General features: G+C 44.6%; 1 protein-coding gene and 1 pseudogene across 2 annotated transcripts in view; one reads left to right on the top strand and one right to left on the bottom strand.

The window, feature by feature from the left end:
• Positions 1–20,110, top strand: part of LOC117694970 (NHS-like protein 2) — an 87,105-nt gene that overhangs the window by 10,944 nt on the left and 56,051 nt on the right. The window contains exon 1 of one of the 2 annotated variants that reach the window (XM_076918434.1): positions 641–1,147. The exons of the other annotated variant lie outside the window; for it this stretch is intronic. Coding sequence (XP_076774549.1) covers positions 1,105–1,147 — 43 coding nt within the window. The 5' untranslated portion in view covers positions 641–1,104. Of the gene's footprint in view, positions 1–640; positions 1,148–20,110 lie in introns of those variants that run through there. 2 annotated transcript variants of the gene reach the window in all.
• LOC117694513 (large ribosomal subunit protein eL8 pseudogene) lies at positions 13,935–14,736 on the bottom strand (annotated as a pseudogene).

Below are 20,110 nucleotides of genomic sequence, written 5' to 3' on the forward strand. Positions count from 1 at the left end.
TAGCCATTTAGCACTGGAGAACAAAGGAGTCCATTTGTAATCAGCTCCTGGCCCACATGTCTTGTTTTTGTGGCCTTGTCTTCTAAGCGTACAGGAACAAATTTGAACAAGTTGTGTTTTCTGTACTTTAAAGCCTGTGACTCTTTCATGCTTTGTGCCCCAGGAAACAGGCTTTGCTAGAATTAGAATCTGTGATCTGCTGTCTGATGGAGGTAGAACCAATGAAGAAGGTTAGCAGTCTTCTCCTGATGCCACAGAGAGTGGGGTTGGATTCCAAGTCTCATTATCCTCTGGCACAAGTACCTTAGAAGAGCCTCTGTCTCCAGCTGAGCTTTCCTCCCATGACCTGGGACCTATCATCTAGTTCTGTGCTTGGTGAGGATGCTCTACATTGTAGAGTCCAGATTGCTTTAAGGCCTTGCTTAAGAGCTGGAGAAACTGAATTGAGTTACACCCAGCTATAGTTTACAGACTTGTTCCAGGCCAAGAGGGAAAGCATGTGTGCTTGAGAGACTTGCAAAAAACAGGGCCTATCTCTGTGCACGTCTCTCCTCTGGGAAGGAAGGGGCCTGCATGGTGACAATAGACCAGGGCGCTGACTCAGACAGCCAGTTCCTGTGCATTTCCCCTCTCAGCAGGACAGCCACTGAGCTGGAGGTCAGCCCTCCATGAGACTGGGACTCAGCCTCTGGCTGAGAGCTGAGATCTTACCTAGAGAAAGATAAACCTAACTCAGACAGCTCCCCTCACTGTCCATTATAGCTGTGACTGGGGCGAACAGGACCACTGAGGTCATAGATGGAGAGCCAGGGGTTAGAAAAGAGAAAGATGAAAGTCCCATTTTGAATCCAGGATTGCCTTTCCTGAACTGGACTGCCCAGGAACTTCACCGGGCAATGTGATTGATAGGGCCGAATTGACACAGCCAGCATGCTGGGAACTGGCTAAGGACGTGACCCTGGGTGCTCTACTGAGGAACCTAGGGATAGGTTTGGAATAACGTGGAGCCCCTTGGCTCTGGGCTCCCAAAGTGAGCCTGGCACACACTTCTCTGTTGTGTGAGGATTGGCTGGAAGTGGATCCTTGGGTATCCACACCACTAGGATGGAGAGAGGCGAATCCCTTACCCTCTTCTGGAGCCGGGGAGGTAAGTTGTTGGGAAAGGAGGGAGGATGGCCAACTTGGAGCAGAGAGGGAAGGGAGGGAGACCCTTAGTTCTAGAGGTGTGCAGGGTGGGGCATGAGGGGGACTTGGAAAAGATGCTGTAAAGTAAGTGGCTTTGAAAGTGGGTGGTTCTGGATATAAAAGAGGTGGATGTAATCACATCCTAACCCCGATATCTTGGAAACTTAAGGGAATGTAAAAGTGACTGAGGAATTGGGTGTGTGTGCACGTATGTGTGTGTGTGTGTGTGTGTGTGTGTGTGTGCGCGCACGCATATCTCCTATCTTTGAATCAACTTAATGTAGATTCTGAGGCTTTACCTTTCAGTTTAATCTCAGTGACTTACCTCTAGGATTTCCACTGAAATGCCAGATTTGCTTTTACAAAGCATGGTCACTGGGAGAGGCAGGTAAAAGGGTGCTGTCACTGGTCAAGTCCACATAAGCTTCCTAGTGCTATTTAGACCTCCTGGCAGTAAGATAAGTACAGGTCCTGGGTCACGCTGAGAGTTTTGTCTGACTTCTGCAAGGAGAACCAGTCGGGATGGGGAATGTAACATGGCAGGTCTGAGTCTTGAAACATCTGGGAAGCTGCCGTTTTGGTGGCAGCTGGCAGGACAGAATGTGAGTGAGTCCATGGGGTGCCTCTGGGGCTCTAGTCAGCCCTTTGTAGCTGAAGCAGGCTCAAAAAGTATTTATGAGCTCTTAAAATGATTAGAAAAGCAGAGAGATGCAATTAAAAAAAAAAAGTAATGTGAGGACTGTGTATGGAAAAGAGGCATGGCATGGAAAGGAATCGGAGGAAAGTGGTGTTTGGTCTTCAGGTCTTTGAGGGGTTGTCACAGGGTGTAGTGACCAGATGGAGTCTCTGTAAAGTCTCCCATGTCACAATTGGGGCCTGTAGACAAGGAAGAGTTTCCTAACGGGCTCTGCGTAAATGCATTGGACAGCCTAGAGGAGCAAAAGTTCAGCACCCTTGGAGGGATTGCCTTCTCAGTCGAGTGGGATCCTTTGATGGGAAGCAAGTCTGGCCTCCCTCTTCTGCAGGAAGGAGACAGAAGGAGGGGCAGCTGTCACCAGGGATATAGGCCCTGCCCAACCCTGCAGTTGCCTCCCTGCCCCCCTCCACAGCTGCTCCTCTCGTTGCCGCCCCCTCACTTCCCTCCCTCACACCGGGCTCCCTGCTTTCACTCTCCATCGCTTCCCCCACTCCGCAGCCCAGGGTGTCTTTTCAAACAAACCAGACCCTGCTGCTCAAAATCATCCAACCGCCTCCCCTCACCCCTGGTGAAAGTCCCCATTTCTTTTTTTCTTCTCTATTGGCTCCCTTCTCTAAAAACAGAACAGAGATAAGATTATTTCTCACTCTAATACAGCTCTGACATTTCATAAATCTATGTCCTAGACAACTGGAAAGGGCTATATTTAACCTTGCATCTTGTAGCTTTTAATGGAGGGCCTTGCTGAAGGCTCTGCCTTCTAACACCACCAGAGACCTGAGCCTTGTCTTTATTCTCTGTTAGCATAGCCAGCAACCTGGAAGGCCAGAGTAGTCCTACTTTCTACTAACATGACTCTTTCTCCATGCTCAAGCAGGCACCATCCCCTCTGTCCATAAGTAAAGAAGGTTCATGCCCCACCTTCTAGTGTGTGTCCTTGGCTTGCTTACCTGCAGGTATTCTCATCGACCACATAGATAGTCTAAGTGTGGCAGCTGATGAGCACAGGCTAGGACAGCCTAGAGGTATGAGGGTGGATGGGAGCTGGGCTAGGAAACAGAGCCAGGAGAGAAGGGTATGTGTTGTCATGGATCTGGTTGTGCCACAGACTGGGAGGAGAAATGATGCTAAGTAAGGTAATACCAGAAGCATTATGTATATTGGCTAATGGGACCATCACAACAGTCCTGTGAAATAGGTCCAGTGAGAAGGCTTGGACTAAAAGTCATATCTGTTGGGGAAAATGGCAGCTGGGGTCACAAAGTCTACTTACTTTACCCTGACCCAGGATATCCCTGATTGAATTGATCCTGCCCTTTGGAGCAGTCCTTATGGTCGCTCCCTACTGGAGCCCTTGGCAGTCTCTTGCTGCACTGCCAGGCATCTTGGCTCAGACCCACCTCAATTCCTGCCCCAAGCTAAGGAGTCTAGCCTCGTAGCTGGATTTTCTTGTTGTTGATTCATAGTTATTTTTGTTTTGCTTTGTTGGGAAAGAATCTTACAGTGTAACCCAGACTGGCCTCAAACTTGAGGCTCTCCCATCCCAGCCTCTGGAGTGCTGGGGTTGCAAAGTGTGTGGCATTGTGCTTGGCAGCTTCCCTGCTCTCAGGTCTTGGGGCTGATTTTTTTGCATATTGTTCTCATCTGCCTTGCTGATAAGAGCCTCTTGGACCAATACTAAAGCAGTGGGCTATGCTCCATCTCTCCATAGCTGCCATTGCCAATGCCAACACTAATGCTTTCTGTGGCCTGGGACAAATCTGGTCCCCCATTTTGTACAAGTTTCTTCAGCTGCAATGTGGAGTGGAGGAAATTCTCTAAAGGCACTTGCAGTTGTCTGAGTCTAGGGTGCCAAGGGTCCCTGTCCCCCAGCCAGCCCCACCCCTGTGCCTTCTTAGTGGTATTGGGATAAAGCTCACCACAGATGTAGGTTTTGAAATCTTTGCTGAGCCAAGCGATCTCCAGAGCCAATCCACAAAGCGACACCTCAGTGACAACAGCCACATGTGCAGGCTCTTTTCTTGTTTACCAACTTTTCACAGTGGGCAGTGTGTGTGGTGGTGGTGGTGGGGTGGGCTTCCAAGGCGATTTTCATGGTACACCGTACTGCTGCAAAGAACACGGAATTACGTGGTGAGAAAATGATTCTCTCTCCCACTTTCTGATTACCTTAAGGAGAAAGTCTCAGTGTGGTACTATTCTTCAACCTCTATAATGCTTGCTAATCTTCTGCTATAACAAAGCTAGACCTGCCTCGGGCTCAAATACAGGGAAGGGCGACAGCATCTACTCGGAATTTTAATTACTGTGCTCTGTTTCCATTGCATTTCTTTTTACAGTTGCTTTCTAATTATGGCAAGTGATACTTCTTTGCTTTCTGTTTGTATGTTGCTTGCGTCTATGTTTGTTAAGGGCAATGCTGCGGATTAACCTAGGGCCTAGCATGTATGGGCAATTCATCACTGAGGGGCATTTCCAGCCCTTGGTTGTTACCGTTGTTTTGGGAGGTTGCCATTTAAAAAATATTTCAATATAATCTTATCATTATTATTTTATAATTTTTTTGAGAAGGGAGAATGTAGACTTATTAATGAAAAAAGAGGGGAAAAAGTTCTTAAGCGTGGGAGGGGTTCCAAGATAAAAATACTTTATTTATTTATTTGTTTGTTTTATTTTGTTTTGTTTTTGAGACAAAATAATGTAGCCCTGGCTGGCCTGTAACTTGCTATGATGTAGACCAGGCTGGCCCAATATTCACAAAGACACACCCTATGCCTCACCTTATAAGTGCTAGGATTAAAGGTACGTATCACTACCTCTTTGCTTACCCTATTTATTTTTGAGGCAGATTTATGTATATCAGGCTGGCTTCAAACTTGCTATGTACACAAAGATGACTTGAGCTCCTGATCCTCCTTCCTCGCCTGAGTTTTGGATTTTGTGTACTATCATATCCAGCTCTATATAAATGTGTGTGTGCGTGTGTGTGTGTGTGTGTGTGTGTGTGTGTGTGCATATATACATCTATAATTCTAGACTCAGAAGGCAGAGACAGGGTCTCCAGAGCAAGCTAGTTGGCATCCATATTGGTGATATAGATTTGGGTTTGATTAAGAGACCCTACCTCAACAAAAAAGGAAAAATAATTGACCAAAGATGATTCTTCACATTGACCTCAAGTCTCTGTGTGTGTGTGTGTGTGCATAGGCATGCATTTGTATATACACACATACACACATGAAAACAAAAAGAAGGAAAAACATTTAAAATTTTTTTCAGCCAGATGTGCTGGCACATGCCTTTAATCCCAGTATTCAAGAGGCAAAGGCAGGCAGATTTGAGTTAGAGGACAGGCTGGTCTACATAGCAAGTTCCAGGACAGCCAAGGATATATAGAAAGACTTTGTCTCTAAATAAGAAAAAGAAAGAAAGAAAGAAAGAAAGAAAGAAAGAAAGAAGAAAGGATAAAAGGAATATAAATAAATAAATAAATAAAGTACATTTTTAAAAGTTTTCAAAAAATATAAAAACATTTAGAGGAAAAAGACAAAGTAAATAGAAACACTGATCCCAAAACCTGTGGGAATGGAAACAAAATAGCTGCAGCGTGACTCATCCCGGAATGTGCTATTCATTCCACAGACATCTCTGGGGTGCCAGCTATAGAAGGCTTTGCAGGGCTTTCCTCTGCTCTCTTAAACTTTATTGCCCCATTCCTTCTAATCCTAGACTCTTTTGTGCATCCTAGCTTGCTGCTCCTTGTCTGAAACATCTCTCACTTATCTCTGTCCTTCTATCAAATCTCAGCTCATCATTCAAGACTCAGTTTGAGCAACTCCTCCTCTAGGAAGCCTTCTTCTAAATGCCCAGGTTGAGTTTTGCTCCCAGGCGTGCGTACATCTCTACTGCAGCCTCTCTCATTTGTTTGCAGACCTGAGTCTCCTGCCCTTTGGGTTCTAAAAACATTTTCTAAGAAAAACTTGGAGGGTGGGGCGAAGATAAAAATGTAACTGCAAGTGAAGCCTGTGACAGTGACTGGACCCTGGGGACTGTCCGGCTCCTGGGATCATGTGGACTGGAGACTTCCCAGATTCAGAGCCAATACTCACATGGGCCACAGATCCAGTCTAGTGAATGTCCTTGAGGGGCTGTTACAGGTTATGTGTAGGGAGATTACTGGAGTATCTTTGGGATTTGCCATCTGAAGTCAAAAGGAAAGCAGAACTGGTTTAAGGAAGAAGTGTGGTGGGATAGCATCTTAATGACAGCCTCAACCAACTACTCGGGGACTCTGGTGCTAGGGTGGCCAGTCACAGGTGTTCCAACTTTGGGGGAGTCATTTCTTAGGTGCAAGCTGTTCCTGTAGATGGAGACGATGGGGCATAACCTTGGGCCAGGCAACTCTGTCTGAAGTAGTTCCCAGGGAGGGCTATCAACTTAAATCAGTCTTGTTGGCCAAGGGAAAAAGATGCAGTCACCGAGGGGAATCTGAATGGTGCATCACAGTTTTTACCAGGGGCTGTAGTGCTGGGGAAGCAGTAAAAGAAAATAACAGTAGTTTGGAGGATAGACTGGCTAGGCCTGGAGATGCAGGCCGTAATCCCAGTTATCAGAGAAGGTGAGGCAGGAGGGTCACAAATACAGAACCAGTCAGGGCCACAGAGAGAGTTCAAGTCCAGCCTGGACCATTTAACAAGACCCTGACTCAGACATACCAAGTAGAAAATGGCCAGGGATGTAGCTTAGTGGTAGAGCACTTGCCTGCCATGCATGGCATGAGGAGGCAGTGACGTCAATCCCAATACCAAAATCACCTCTCCCACAACAACAAAACCACATGGTGGCAGGGCCTTGAAACCCTGGGTATGCTATTCCAGTCCCTATGCTTAGAGGACATAGAGACAAGAAAGTCACAAGGAGCTTCTGGTATAATTGGGGCAGAAAATATTTAAAGGGACTATTGAGAGCAATGTGCAAAGTGTTCCCCCTGTGATGTGTACCAAAAGACCAGGCTGTCTTAACATTTTGTTCTTGCTTCTCTCCTGGAGACCTTATTATCTGGGTCTTCCCATAAAGCATGATTACTGGTCTCAATCTACACAGGTGAAAAATGAGATCCAGAGATTGGCTTCAGTCTTCCCTGCAGGTCAGATCCCCCACCCCCACCCCCGCACTCTCCTAGTTGGGACGCCTCCAGCACAGTGTGCTGTCACAGCCTGTGCCCTCTCCCCAGCACCATCTGCCCCCTCAAAGACACATGCAGCCCTCTGCAGTTTGCAAAGTGCTTATTACATATATTTTATCTTGACACAAGCCTGCAAGATAGCAAAATAACAGTGTCAGAAGAAAGCAGATTTCTACCTTTGTTTTTTTAACCTGCCTGATACGCAGTTCAGAAATAGATATATTCCGATCATATTTCTGTCAGAAACATTCGTTTTTATTCTGCTTTTCTTTTGCCTGCACGTTCTCAACCACCTGTGAAATTCCTCCATTGCACTCATCTGTTCTTCCCTATCTTGTCTCAAAAGTGAGAAAATTGTCATCAAAATCAAGTTACTTCCTTTTAAGCTGTGAGGGGAGAAATGGAGGTTTCATAATTTTTCAGCCTTCCCCAAAAGCAGATGTTCTTGGTTTGAAACATGAAAAATATATGAGATGGAGAATACATCTGGTCTTATTTGTGATTAGTACTCTGTGAGAGCTCTCTCTCTCTCTCTCTCTCTCTCTCTCTCTCTCCCTCTCTCTCTCTCTCTCTCTGTTTCTTAAAAATTCTTTTTTGATAATTTTTTATTTGACGGGTGCTGGGGATGCCATGATGTACATGTGACGGACAGAGGGCAGATTGAGGGCGTCCGTTCTCTCCTTCCATTGTGTGGGCTCTGAGAATCAAACTCAGGTCATCAAGCTTGGTTGCAAGTGCCTTTGCTCACTGAACCATCTCACCTGCCCAGGATAGCTTTCTTGTTGAAGGAGTGGTACTACACTTAGAGGCCACCAAAAACCCATGCTTGAGGAGCTGGGGCTCTCTCTGTTCCTTCCCCAAAACCCCTTGACCATGCTCTCTTTCCTTTTTGCAGCCAGCCTCCTCTTCAGATCCCAAGCCAAGTCTATTTCTTTCTCTTTATTCCTCAGATGTTCTGTTTTCTCCCACCAAATGCCAGTGAGCATAAATTTTGAGATTAAAAATGAGAGCAAAAATGCATCCATCTCTTCCAGTGGATTTTATTGTAGTGTACCTGGTCTTGGGGTTTACCTAAAGCAAAGCTTTCCTCTAGGGTTTTCAGAGCAGACATACACACTAGCAGCAGCTCTGTGTTTACAGGAGAAAAGTCTTCATACATTCTCGGCAGAAACAAATGCACACGTTCTGTGGCCCTGCCTGATTTTCACATGACTTCATTTCCCATCACTGCCACGGGACCCTAATTTAAATTTCCTTTCTCTTTGGAATTACCAAAATACTCTGCTGGCCTCTCAGTTAAGCAGGGTGGAGGGTTCATTTCCTTTACTTCCTTGTAGGGAGCATGCAGTAAGTAGTGGGGACCAGGGTGGAGATCAAGGGTCAGCGTTTGGTTTTAAAGATTAGCAAAGTCAACAAATGATCCTTATCAAAGTTAATTTTCAAAGAGTTAAAACATGAACTCATTCAAAAATATATTGGGATCAGATGCTGAAGATTTGTTTAACTTACTAATGAAGGACCCAGCATCATGGTAAAGCTGGTTTGAAAAACTACATAAGGGCTGGGAAAGTGGTGCAGTGGGTAAGGTACTTACCTTGCAAGTGTGAGAACTTGAGTTTGAATCCCCAGCACACATATAAATGCCAGGTTGGTGTGGCAGCTTATCTGGAATCCCCAGAGCAAGCTGATCAGGTAGACTAGCAAAATTGTTAAACTCAAGGCTCGGGAAGAGACCCTGCCTCAATAGAAAAAGTGCAGGGAGATCAACTTCAACCTCTCGCTTCCACACACATGCATACATATATGTACATAGTCCCACACACATACACATGCAAAAAGGGAGAGAGAAATACATGAGAGTTAAACATGGAATTTCCTCAAAGAGAGACTGGCATGATGGCTCAGTGGTTGAGAGCATTTGATGTTTTTGCGGGAGATCTTGGTTCAGTTCCCAACACCCACACCATGGCTCACAGCTATCTGTAACTCCAGTTCTAGGGGATCCAGTTGCTCTTCTGGCCACTCTGAGCACTGTACACAAGTGGTGCACAGATATACACACAGGCAAAACACCCATGTATTTAATTTTTTTCTTAAAGAATTATCTCAAAAAGTTAATAATTACCACGTAACCTAGAAGTTCCACTTGTAGGTACATACTCTAAGGAACTGAAAACACTTGAACATATATCCATACATGAATGTTCATCGCAGCAGTATTCATAATCAGAAGTTCAAACTAACCCAGATGGCTATCAGTGGGTGAAGAGAGAAATAAAATACTGTGCTCTATGTAGGAAATGGATTATTTGACCATAAAATGAAATTTGAATTCATGCTATAATATGATTAAGTTCTGGTATTACCCTAACTGAACAAAGCAAGACACAAAGAACAAATTATGTATAACCCCATTTACATCAAGTATCTTGAGTAGGCAAATTCATAGGGGCAGAAAGTAGATTAGAAATTACCAGGGCCTAGGAGAAGGTAAGCAATGGGAAAGCAAAGGAGTAATGGGAAATTACTGCTCCTTTCAAACACAGATGTTTGTTTAGTTAGTTAGTTAGTGTGTGTGTGTGTGTGTGTGTGTGTGTGTGTGTGTGTAAGCCAGAACACCTTGCAGGACTCAGTTCTCCCCTTCCTTTACTGTGGGTTCCAGGATCAAATGGTCATTAGGCTTGGAGCAGGAGCCTTAACCCACTGGGTAAACTCCCAGGCTTGGAAACTATTGCTTGGTAGATATGTAGTTTCCATTTGAGATGATGAAAAATTAGGTATGGATAGTACTGGCCACTTTACAGCATTGTGAATATAATTAATGACATTGGCTTCTTAGAAATACTTTTAAAGGAGAGGGGGCTAGAGAGATGATGGTTCAGCAGTTAAGAAAACAAACTGTTCTTGCAGAGAACCTGAGTTGGTTCCCAGCTCCAGAAGGATATGACACCTCTGGTCTCCATGGGCACCTGCACTCATATGTACAGACACATACATACAGAGTCCACATGATGGTTCACAACTACACGTAAATCCAGTTTCAAGGGATCTGACATGTTCCTCTGACTGCTTAAGGTACCAAATACACATGTGGAACACATACATACATGCAGGCAAAGCATTCACACATGAAGAAGAAAGAAGACGAAGAAGAAGAAAAGAAGAAGACATCTAATAAAATTTCTAAAAAGAACTAAGGTCTGGAAGTCATGCCTAGCACTTCAACACAAAATATTTTTAGAAATAGATATGAGAGTCTTGAAAAGAAAATTGAAGTACGATTAAAATGGTTGTTCTACAAGATAATATAACTATAATTTGGAGGACTACTTTTCCTGCTGAACAGAATTAATTTTAACTGCTATCAGACAAAAATCATTTGCAGCTTATCATTCTCCCCCAAGTTAACTCATAGCTTCAGAGTCTGGGCCTTAAGCAATAATGCCTAATCATCTAGCATTCTTCGGATGGTGTTCTCACCTTTACCTGAAGGTTGTTCGGTGATCTTTTCTGTGTTGTCATGCTTTACATGGTTTTTACTTTTTTCTTTTCGTTTCTCCCTTCCTTTTTCCTTCATCCCTTCCTCCTTCCTCTCTCTCCCTTCCCTCCCTCCTTCCTCCCTTCCTCCCTCCCTCTTACCCCCTCCCTTCTTCCTTCTTCCCTCCTTCCTCCTTCTTTCCCCTTTCTCTCCTTCCCTCCTTTCTTCCTTTCCTCCTTTCTTCCTTTCTTTCAGATAGTCTTTCCCATATTCCAGGCTAGCTTCCTACTTTATAAGTAGCCAATGATGACCTTGAACTTCTGATCTTTTGACCTCCACCTGCATAGTGCTGGACTAACAGGCGTGGACCACACCACCACACTCAGTTTATACTAAGGATCCAACACAGGGTTTCCTGCATACTGGGCCAACACTCTTCCAACCAAGCTACATGCCCAGCTTATATTGTTTTTCTTAATATCCCAAGAATGCATGGCAAGAAGCAATCCCCACATAAGTCTTCATGAAAAAGCCTACATGTTAGCTTCAAGGCCTGACTTTCATGGGTATTAGCATCTTGGTAACATCTTCTGGTACCATATTTCAGACCCACTTGGGTCCATACTGAACATGACCATCAGGCTGATGTGCTCCTTTTGATGTACCACTCCCAACTTACTCCTGATCTACTGCACATTTCCTAGGACATCTTACAGAAGCATCTGGAATCTGAGTAAAGCTTGGAAGACTATTCTTAAGTATCTTTCCCCTTGGCGCCAACCAGAAAACATCTCCTCATTCCTGACTAGCCTGCCCTTGCCTGCATACGTTTGAGCTTACAGATATTTTCACTGAATGCTATTGACAGTCTGGTCTTACAGCCTCCCTGGCCCATGGCAATGTCTCCTGAATTTTAGTCATCCATGTACATTTTGGTCACTATTTGTACTATTTTCTTTCTTTCTTTCTTTTTTTCTTTCTTTCTTTCTTTCTATCTATCTTTTTTATTTTTGCTTTTATGTGTTTGTCTTTGTTTTTGCTTTGGGCTTTTGTTTTTTCTTGAGATAACATTTTGCTGTAAAATAGCCCTGACTGCTCTAAGGCTCACTATGTAGATCAAGCTGGCCTTGGACTCACCATACCCGCCCTGGCTTCCGAGTGTGGAACTGTAGCCATGTACCATCAGTTCAAGTTATCTGTGCTATGTTCTAACTTCAAAAACACCTTTTCCTTTTTTAAAAGAAATGTTTTTAACTTCCCAAAAGTGAAGTCAATATGCTAAAGAAAAAGTTCATTAGAGTACAACACCCCAAGCCACCTCCACGTCCTGCTTGATTCTGTTCTTTAAAATTGTTGTTCTTTGACAATTTCATACGTGTGTAGGTACTGTCTTGAGCATTTCACTCTTCATTACACTCTCTCGTTCCTGAAGAAAATGGCAGCCCCCTTTTGCAGTACCCACTAACTGCCCACAGGCCCTCAGTGAGAAGTGGGGCTTCATGAGCCCCATCCCTATGTCGAAACTGTTTGGTGCCTTTAGCTTCACATGAAGATGGTGGCCACCTTCTACCACTCAGCTTCAGGATTTAAACTGGGGCTGACTGTCTTCTTAAACACCTCATCAGAGCATCAATGGGAACTAGCTTAGGTGCTCTGCAAGAGCAGTATACACTCTTAACCACTGAGTCATCTCTCCAGCCTCAATTTTCACCCATGTTTAAAGTGTGTGAGTCAGGCATTGGCTTTGTTTGTTTTACTGGTAAATTAAGGACATTAACCTCTAGTCATTTGCCTAGTTTGAGACTATTTTCTCCCACTCTTTGTTTGTCTCCTTACTCTTGGTTACCTCCTTTGCTCTGCAGATTCTTTTGCATTTGACATAATTCCATAATTCTGCCATATTTTATTTTTTGAATTTTTTTTATGTGCGTGAGTGTTTTGCCTGCATATATGTCTATGCACTGCACACATGCAGCATCAGCAGAGGCCAAAAGAGGGCATTGGATCCCTCTGGGACTGGAGTTACAGATGAATGCTAGCTGCCATGCATTTTATGTGCCTGACTGTTTTGCCTGCATGTATGCATGCATGTATGTAGATGCACCACACGCATGCCTAGTATTCACAGAGGTCATAAGAGGGAATCTGATTCCCTGGAACTGGCATTATAGAAGGTAGTAAACCTCAATGCTGAGAATTGTACCTGGGTCCTCTGCAAAAGCAACCTGTGCTCTTAAACTGCTGAGCCATCTCTCCAGTCCCCGCTTATGAGTCTTGAGAAGTTTGGTATTCCCAAGTCAAAACACAAAGCCAGGCTTCGCAAACAGTTCTACTTAGTGATGTTTCAAAGGTCAAAGGAAAGCCTTTCTTTCTGCTAGCTGTTTAGCATGGAGACAAGGCAATGCTCATGAGTTTTTGTGACTGTCACCCTCATACTGGAGCCTGTCTACCCATTGCAGGAGCTCTAAGTATGTCGAGCCAAATATGAAGGGTGCTTGGGGCAAATGTTCACTCCAACCTTAGATGTGATCACTCCTCTTTCTGTGAGTTTACCACTGCAGTGTGGCACCCTGAAGCTCTCCCTCTAAGCTTTTGACAGCCTTGCAGATGTGGTGCTCTGGCCTGGTCCCTACCTGTCATTAGCAAGTTTCTCTTTATCTAAGGCGAAGACATTTACAAGTTACTTCCATGATATCTGGCTTTGTAGTATAAATAGCATTATTTCTTCTGCCCAGGAGAATAGGATAGGTAGGTAAGAAAGCCTTCTTAGTCCTCCTCCTTCTAAAGTTCATGACATTTTATGTGGTAGATGATCCACTGGTTGTTTATCTGCTCCAACCCCCTTTGGTGCATACAGGGTGACAGCAGAGTCACCCTATTCTTAGTAGTGGGCAGTGAGCATCCTTGTGCATTTATGTGAGCACACATGCAAGCATTCTCCTAGTATAGTTTTATGCAAGTTCAGCTATTAGGTCAAATAGAGCATGGGCAATTACATTGGCTAAGCACCAAAGTATTGCCCTCAAAAAGGGTCTACAGGTATAGTTTGGTGACAGATACTTGCCTCCCATGCACAGGCCCTGAGTTCCATCATCAGCGTGATAAAATAAATGTTCCACTCTCACCCTTTCCCTCAGCTATTGTGTTCCCACTTATTCACGCTACAACTTTCATATGAATGAACTATGTCAAATACACTATGAATATTCATAATGGCATGGTGTGGTTTCTTGCTTGTTTTGTTTGTTTTGAGACAGGGTTTTCTTATATATCCCAGACTGGCCTTGAATTCACAGCAAGTCTTCTGCCTTAGCTTCTTTTTTTTTTTTTTTAAGATGAAAGATAATTTTGTAATTATATTTATGTACAGAAAACCCAAGTGTACATTTTTAACCCAGTTTAGTGGCAAGTTCTTTAGCCTTTGCCTTCTTCAGCTTGGCAATGCGAGCCACAGACTTAGGACCCAGGACGTTGCCTCCCCAGTGGCGGCGGATCTCGTCGTATCTGTCATTATAATTGGTCCTAATCGCTTCCACCAGCTTAGCTAGAGCATCCTTGTCTTCCGAGTTAACCTGTGTGAAGGCAACAGTGGTGCATGTCTTCCTGTGGACCAGGTGCCCCAGCCTGGCCTTTCCCTTGATGATGCAGTAAGGCACCCCCATCTTTCGACACAGGGCAGGCAGGAAAACCACCAGCTCAATGGGGTCTACATCATGGGTAATCACCACCAGCTGAGCCTTCTTGTTCTCCACCAAGGTGGTGACTGTATTGACTCCTGCTCGGAGGACAGGTGGTCTCTTAGTTGGGACGTCCCCTTTGCCAGCAGCTTTCTTCTCATCACAGGCCAGTAGCTTTTGCTTCTTCTCTTGCTTCGTCTCTGGCCTGTACTTGTGGGCAAGCTTAAGCAGCTGAGTAGCTGTTTGTCTTTCCAGGGCCTGGGTGAACTGGTTAATGGCAGGAGTTAATTTGAGCCGCTTATAGAGGATGGCTCTTTGCCGCTGCAGCCTGATGTGTCGGGGCCACTTAACGAAGCGTGTTAGATCTCTTTTAGGCTGGATGTCCTGCCCAATGCCGAAGTTCTTTGGCCTTTTCTCGAAGGAAGGATTGACCACCTTTTTTGGCCTCCTGTTTCTTGATGACGGCAGGGGCCGGGGCCACCTTCTTCCCCTTGGCCTTCTTTCCTTTGGGCATCTTGCTCGGCTGGAGGAGAAAGCCTGCCTTAGCTTCTTAAGTGCTGGGGTTACAAGTGTGTACCACCACGCCCAGCTATGACAATGTGGTTGTTTTTGTATTTGTGTAATGTAAGTGTGTATCTATGTGTGTGTAGGTGTGTGTGCACATGTGTACACATGCATATGAGGCTAGGGGTTGATAGTCAGTGTCCTCTATTGCTCTCTATCTTATCTTTTGAGACTTGGTCTCTCACTGAGCTTACAGTTCACCACTTGGCTAGTCCTGCCCATATCCACACCACCTTCCTTCAGCACTGGAAACACAGACATGCCACCATGCCTGGCTTTTTACAATGGTCATTTGAAACCAAACTCAGGTCCCTTTGCTTGTGTAGCAGGCACATTACTGACTCAGCCATCTCCCCCAGCCCCCAGTATTATTTTCAGGAGAGAGGGGGTGTTGGGGAGGGAGAGTGCAGAATAATAAATAAAATGGTATGCTCCAACAGTAGAATACTACACACCACCAGCTTGTCTGAAAAATGCTACCTGTATTAGCATGGATGTCTCTCACAAACACCCCAGGAAGCAAAGAGAGCAAACTGCAAAAAGGTTATGTCCAATTTGATGTGGATCAGAAGATACAAAGCAATATGAAATAGCTTATGATTTGTGAGCACATACACAGCACCTTTTTAAGTATGCGTGTGGGACAGAGACATCCAGTTCGGGACAGCACTTCCTCTGCAGTTGGGGAGGTACAGAAACTTCAGCTGGGGCAAATATGGGAAAATGAATTTGTTTCTAATGGCATAGCTTGAAATAGATCAGCATCTAAAATGAGAGGAAAAGAAAAGCAAGGCAGAGGTTGTTTCTGCTGCTCCTTTTTCCCCCCTTGAATAGGAAACTGAGATGCAGGTTCTTGGATATCTGGTACCTTGGAGAGATATAGATAATCTTCACAGGAAGAGGTCTCACTCTGACTCACTGAAAGTCTGCTCCTTCCCCCCCCCCCCCGACACCGGAATAAACCCTTGGGAAGGATCATTTGGATGATGTAATTGTTGCCTTCCAAGTCCACAAGATGGTGACTCCTGAGTTTTGTGACTGTCACCCTCATGCTGGAGCCTGTCTGCCCATTGGGGAAACTCTGAGTAGGTTGAGCCAAATATGAAGGGTACTTGGGGTAATGTTCTATCCAGCCTTAGATGTAGCCACACCTTTTTCTGTGAGTTTACCACTGCATTGTGGCCCAGCGAAACAGGAGCATTGCAACACTTACTAGGACCAGAATTTTGCCATGATGCCTGCTTCTTGCAGGCAGTGTTGCCTCATTAAATGACACAGTGGAGTCATCAGGCCTTATCAGTACCACTCGATCTAAAGCAGAAACCAGGATGGGTGGAGAAGGCTGTCTCTCAGTGCTTGGCCCCCCGTTGCCATGGGCCCTGTTGCCATGGTTTCCAAGCAGTTTCACTTATGATTTCCCTCAACCGTTTGCTTATGGCATCCATCAGCAAGCAGGACCTAGAAAGTCGCTCATGCAGACCAGGAAGAAAGCTGATAACAGAAAAGACTAGTGAGGAAGGGAAGTAATTAAGCAAACACATGGAAAGAGGAGGCGGAAGGAATTTGGTGTGAGGCCCAGAAACAGTTTGGGTTTTATGATTTTTTTAAATCTCTTTGAGATGTAATGAACTGAAGAGGCTGGGTCAGAATTTGCTGAGAAGTCCCCATTATGTTGCTACCATGTGGCACAGGTACAGTAACTCCATGACCTGGATTTAAAAAAAAAAAAAAAAAAAAAAAAGTCCTAGTTTTAAGGATTCTATTCTTTGTCAGCCCAAGAATCCTGATTTTTGACTCAGGAAATAAGGTCACTGTAGTTACAGTGGCTCTCCAAGTCATCCAGGAAAGCCTGATTTAGAATCCCTCCCCTGGCTGGTTGGCAGGGAGTCCCCACAGGACCTGCCTCTGGGCCCTAACGGCCTGAGTGAAGTGGCCTCTTATTCAGCCAAGAAATATCAAAGTGCTCCGACTCCATGCTGCTTTCTTCAGCTCTGTAGTTCTCCAAGGAGACAGAGCCAGAATGGCATGGCATTGTGACCCTGTCAGAGCTGCATTAACTCAACGGAGGCAGTACTCTGTGCCTTGCTTTCCTCGCCTGCAAAATGAGAACAAATAAGGGCTGCGGCAGGGTTATTCTGAGCATCAGCTGAGGTGTTCGTTACCTTTAGAGTGCAGTGCGAATGTTAGCTGTTACCATTCATTCCTTGGAACTGGGCTAGGTGGCTGAGGCAGGAGGATTACCAAGAGTTCAAGTCTAGGCTAGGCTCTATAGTGAGTTCCAGGTCAGCATGAGCTGCAGAGTGAGATCTTGCCTCAGAAAGAAAGAAAAAAAGAAAAGAAAATCCACTCCTTCATCCAACAAATAAATTTGTCCTCTATGCCAGCCATGAAGCCGAGCCTAGGGACATGAAGGTGAGCAAAAATCAGACAGAGTCCTTGCTGGCATGACGGTTTCAAACCAGAGGGGTAGGCAGACTTTGGTCAAAGATTACCTCATGCAAAGTCCAAGCAGAAGAGAAATACGGCAGAAGAGTTCTTTTTATTTACTTTTTGAGACAGAGTCTCACTGTGTATAGCCATGTCTGACCTGGAACTCTTATCAATATAGACCAGGCTGGACTTGAACTCATTAGAGATCCTCTTGCCTCTGCCTATAGAGTGCTGTGACTAAAGATGTGCACCACCATGGTCATCCTGAATTCTTTTATTTGTGTTGATTTTATCATTGATGTTTAGGTGAGCATACAAAGAAACTGTTTTGTTGTGATATTTTCATATATGTGTCATTGTGCATTGTTCTCAGTCCTATTCCCTTCCCCAGCTCCCTCCTCCCATGTCTCCTGCCTATCTATGCCTGGTTCCCGAAATTGACTGCTTGTGCTGGGGGTATGGCTCAGTAGAAGAATACTCTAGTATGAAAGTGGTATTGAGTTCCTACAAACAAACAGATGATTGTGGCTGCTGGGTAGAATCCAGAAGGCAGGAAGACAGTGCTTTGGGGGACTTCTGCCCACTATGGCAGTTTACACTAATGTAAATGTATTACTAGTGGTAATGCCAATTACTAATGGTAATGCCCATGTGGGAAATGATCAGATATGTGTAGATTTTAGAAGCGGAATCAATGGAACTGACTGAGGGATTGGTTGTGGGGTGAGGAGCACACAGTAGGTATTTTGACTGACTTAGATCACTTCGAGTGGCAGCCAGTCCCAAAGCTGCTGAGGGGGCATTGTTTAAGGTTCCACGTCCCTTACGTAGAGCAGCGTGATGCTAGTCCTTCAGTTCAGAAATCACTCTCTAGACCTCATCGTCAGTGACCATTGAGCAGTTTTAAAATGTGCCTTTGTGAAGAATAATAAAGCCAGATATTCATCGGCTTTGCATTTGATGTGGATTTCCCTTTAAAGGTAAATCCTTCACTTCCAAGGTTTGAATGGAATATTACTTTAAAAATAGCATAGTTTTCATTAAGGGAGGCCGTGGAAAACATTCTTTGTCTACGATCTCCTGGGGGGCCAGTATATGTTCTTTGAATTGGGTTTCTTTCAAACCTTTAGCCCCGGAATTTTTGTTCTGAGAGGCCAGGAGACAAGAGGGTCTGAAAGGGGAAGAGACTGCAAGGGCCAAGGATAAACTTGAGTCTCATAACTGCAGGTAAGCACACATTTGAGTTCCCAAGGGGACTTCATGCAAATGGTTTATTGTCATATTTTGCAAGCGTTTTCCTCACCGCATCAGCTCCTTAAACCTCTCTTTTAAGCAGAGTGGGCATGGGGTTCAAATAAGCACTCAAGGCCCCTCTTTATTTGAAACTGTTTCATGTGCACTGAGAATGAGCTCGGTAAAGAATGTGCTATTTTCCCACACCACTTGTCCCCGCACTCATCAGCAGGGCTTGCCTTTCTCAATCCATGCAGGCCCACCCTTCAGAAGCCATTATCTGCTGACAATTGGTGGGGGTCTCTTGTCTTTTCTCCCTCTCTCAATTAAACTCTAAGGACTGCGATTCCCATCTGCCTCAGAGCAAACAAATCTCTTGTTACACCTACTTCCCAGAAGCTAGAGAGCTTTTCTCCTTTCTCCAACCTCTATAGTTCTCCTTTTCAGACTGCTTGACCCGCTTAGTGATTTTAAACTGCAGGTGGCAATTAAATTGGTTTCCCAAAGTTGGACCAAGCCATCTCACCCCCTACATTTACCCCATCCTTGGTGACCCTTGAACCAGAAAAGAAAAAAAAATCATTTTGTGGGCTGCTATTTTTCTCTCCCTAAGCAGGCCTATGTAAATATAAATGTGATGTAATCACTAAGCAAGATGCTTTTTCTCTAGATGAGTCTTGCTGTCCACTGTACATGCAACTGTCTATGGTACCAACAAGGGCATGGTGCCCTGCCTCAACCCTTTTAACATAGAGGTCGGCCCCACTTGAGGGGAGCCAAGGGCCAACAAAAAGGGAATGGATTTTGAAAGTGGAAGAGGAGAAGAAAAGGATCAGAAAAGGAAGAGTAAGAAAGAAGAAAATGGGGATGTTTACCAATAGAGACAGTGGTGAAAATAGAAAGTGGTTTATTTTTCTTTGAATAGTCTGATTATAGGAAGTATTCTAGTACATTATCTTAATGTATGGAATGGTAATCTATTTTATCAATTTTCATTCTTGTGGTTTCCATTGGAAAAACCTCAGATTTGTTAACATTTCAAATAGTATGAAAGATCTCAAAGGGAAGGAGCAGGTCGCAGTCCTGTCCCCACCTCCATGCCACCCCACCCCTCATTCTCCAGTTCTCCACACACCCCCTGGAGGCCAGCAATGAGAGCAGTAACTTTTGTGTCATTACAGATTTGTTCCCTGTATACATAAGTCTGTGTGTGGTTTGCATGTACATTGAAGACAGCACTGTACGTTCTGGCCCTTGCTTGTTTGTTCATTGTTGTTCCGGGCATTATTTGGGTTTGAGACAGCATCTTGCTATGCAGCCAAAGCTGTACTTCAACTTGTGCCCTTTCTGCTTCAGCCTCTAAAATGCTAGGATTGCAGAAGTACACTGCCACACCCTCCATTTGCCCCTCCTCCACTCTGTGGTACTACAGACTGAACATAATGCCTCACATACGCTAGGCAAGCTCTGTGCACTCTATTACTAAGGTGTATGTATCCCCAGCCCTCTATTATTTTGAGACAGGATCTCGCTGAGTTACCCAATTGATCTTAAACTCACTCTATAGCTCAGGGTAGCCTTAAATTTTTGATCCTCTTCAGTTTCCTGAGTAGCTAGGACTACTATAGGCATATACCACCGTGCCCTGTTCTTGCTCTCCC

Source organism: Arvicanthis niloticus, chromosome X, assembly GCF_011762505.2.
Source record: "Arvicanthis niloticus isolate mArvNil1 chromosome X, mArvNil1.pat.X, whole genome shotgun sequence".
NCBI classification, from domain to species: domain Eukaryota; kingdom Metazoa; phylum Chordata; class Mammalia; order Rodentia; family Muridae; genus Arvicanthis; species Arvicanthis niloticus.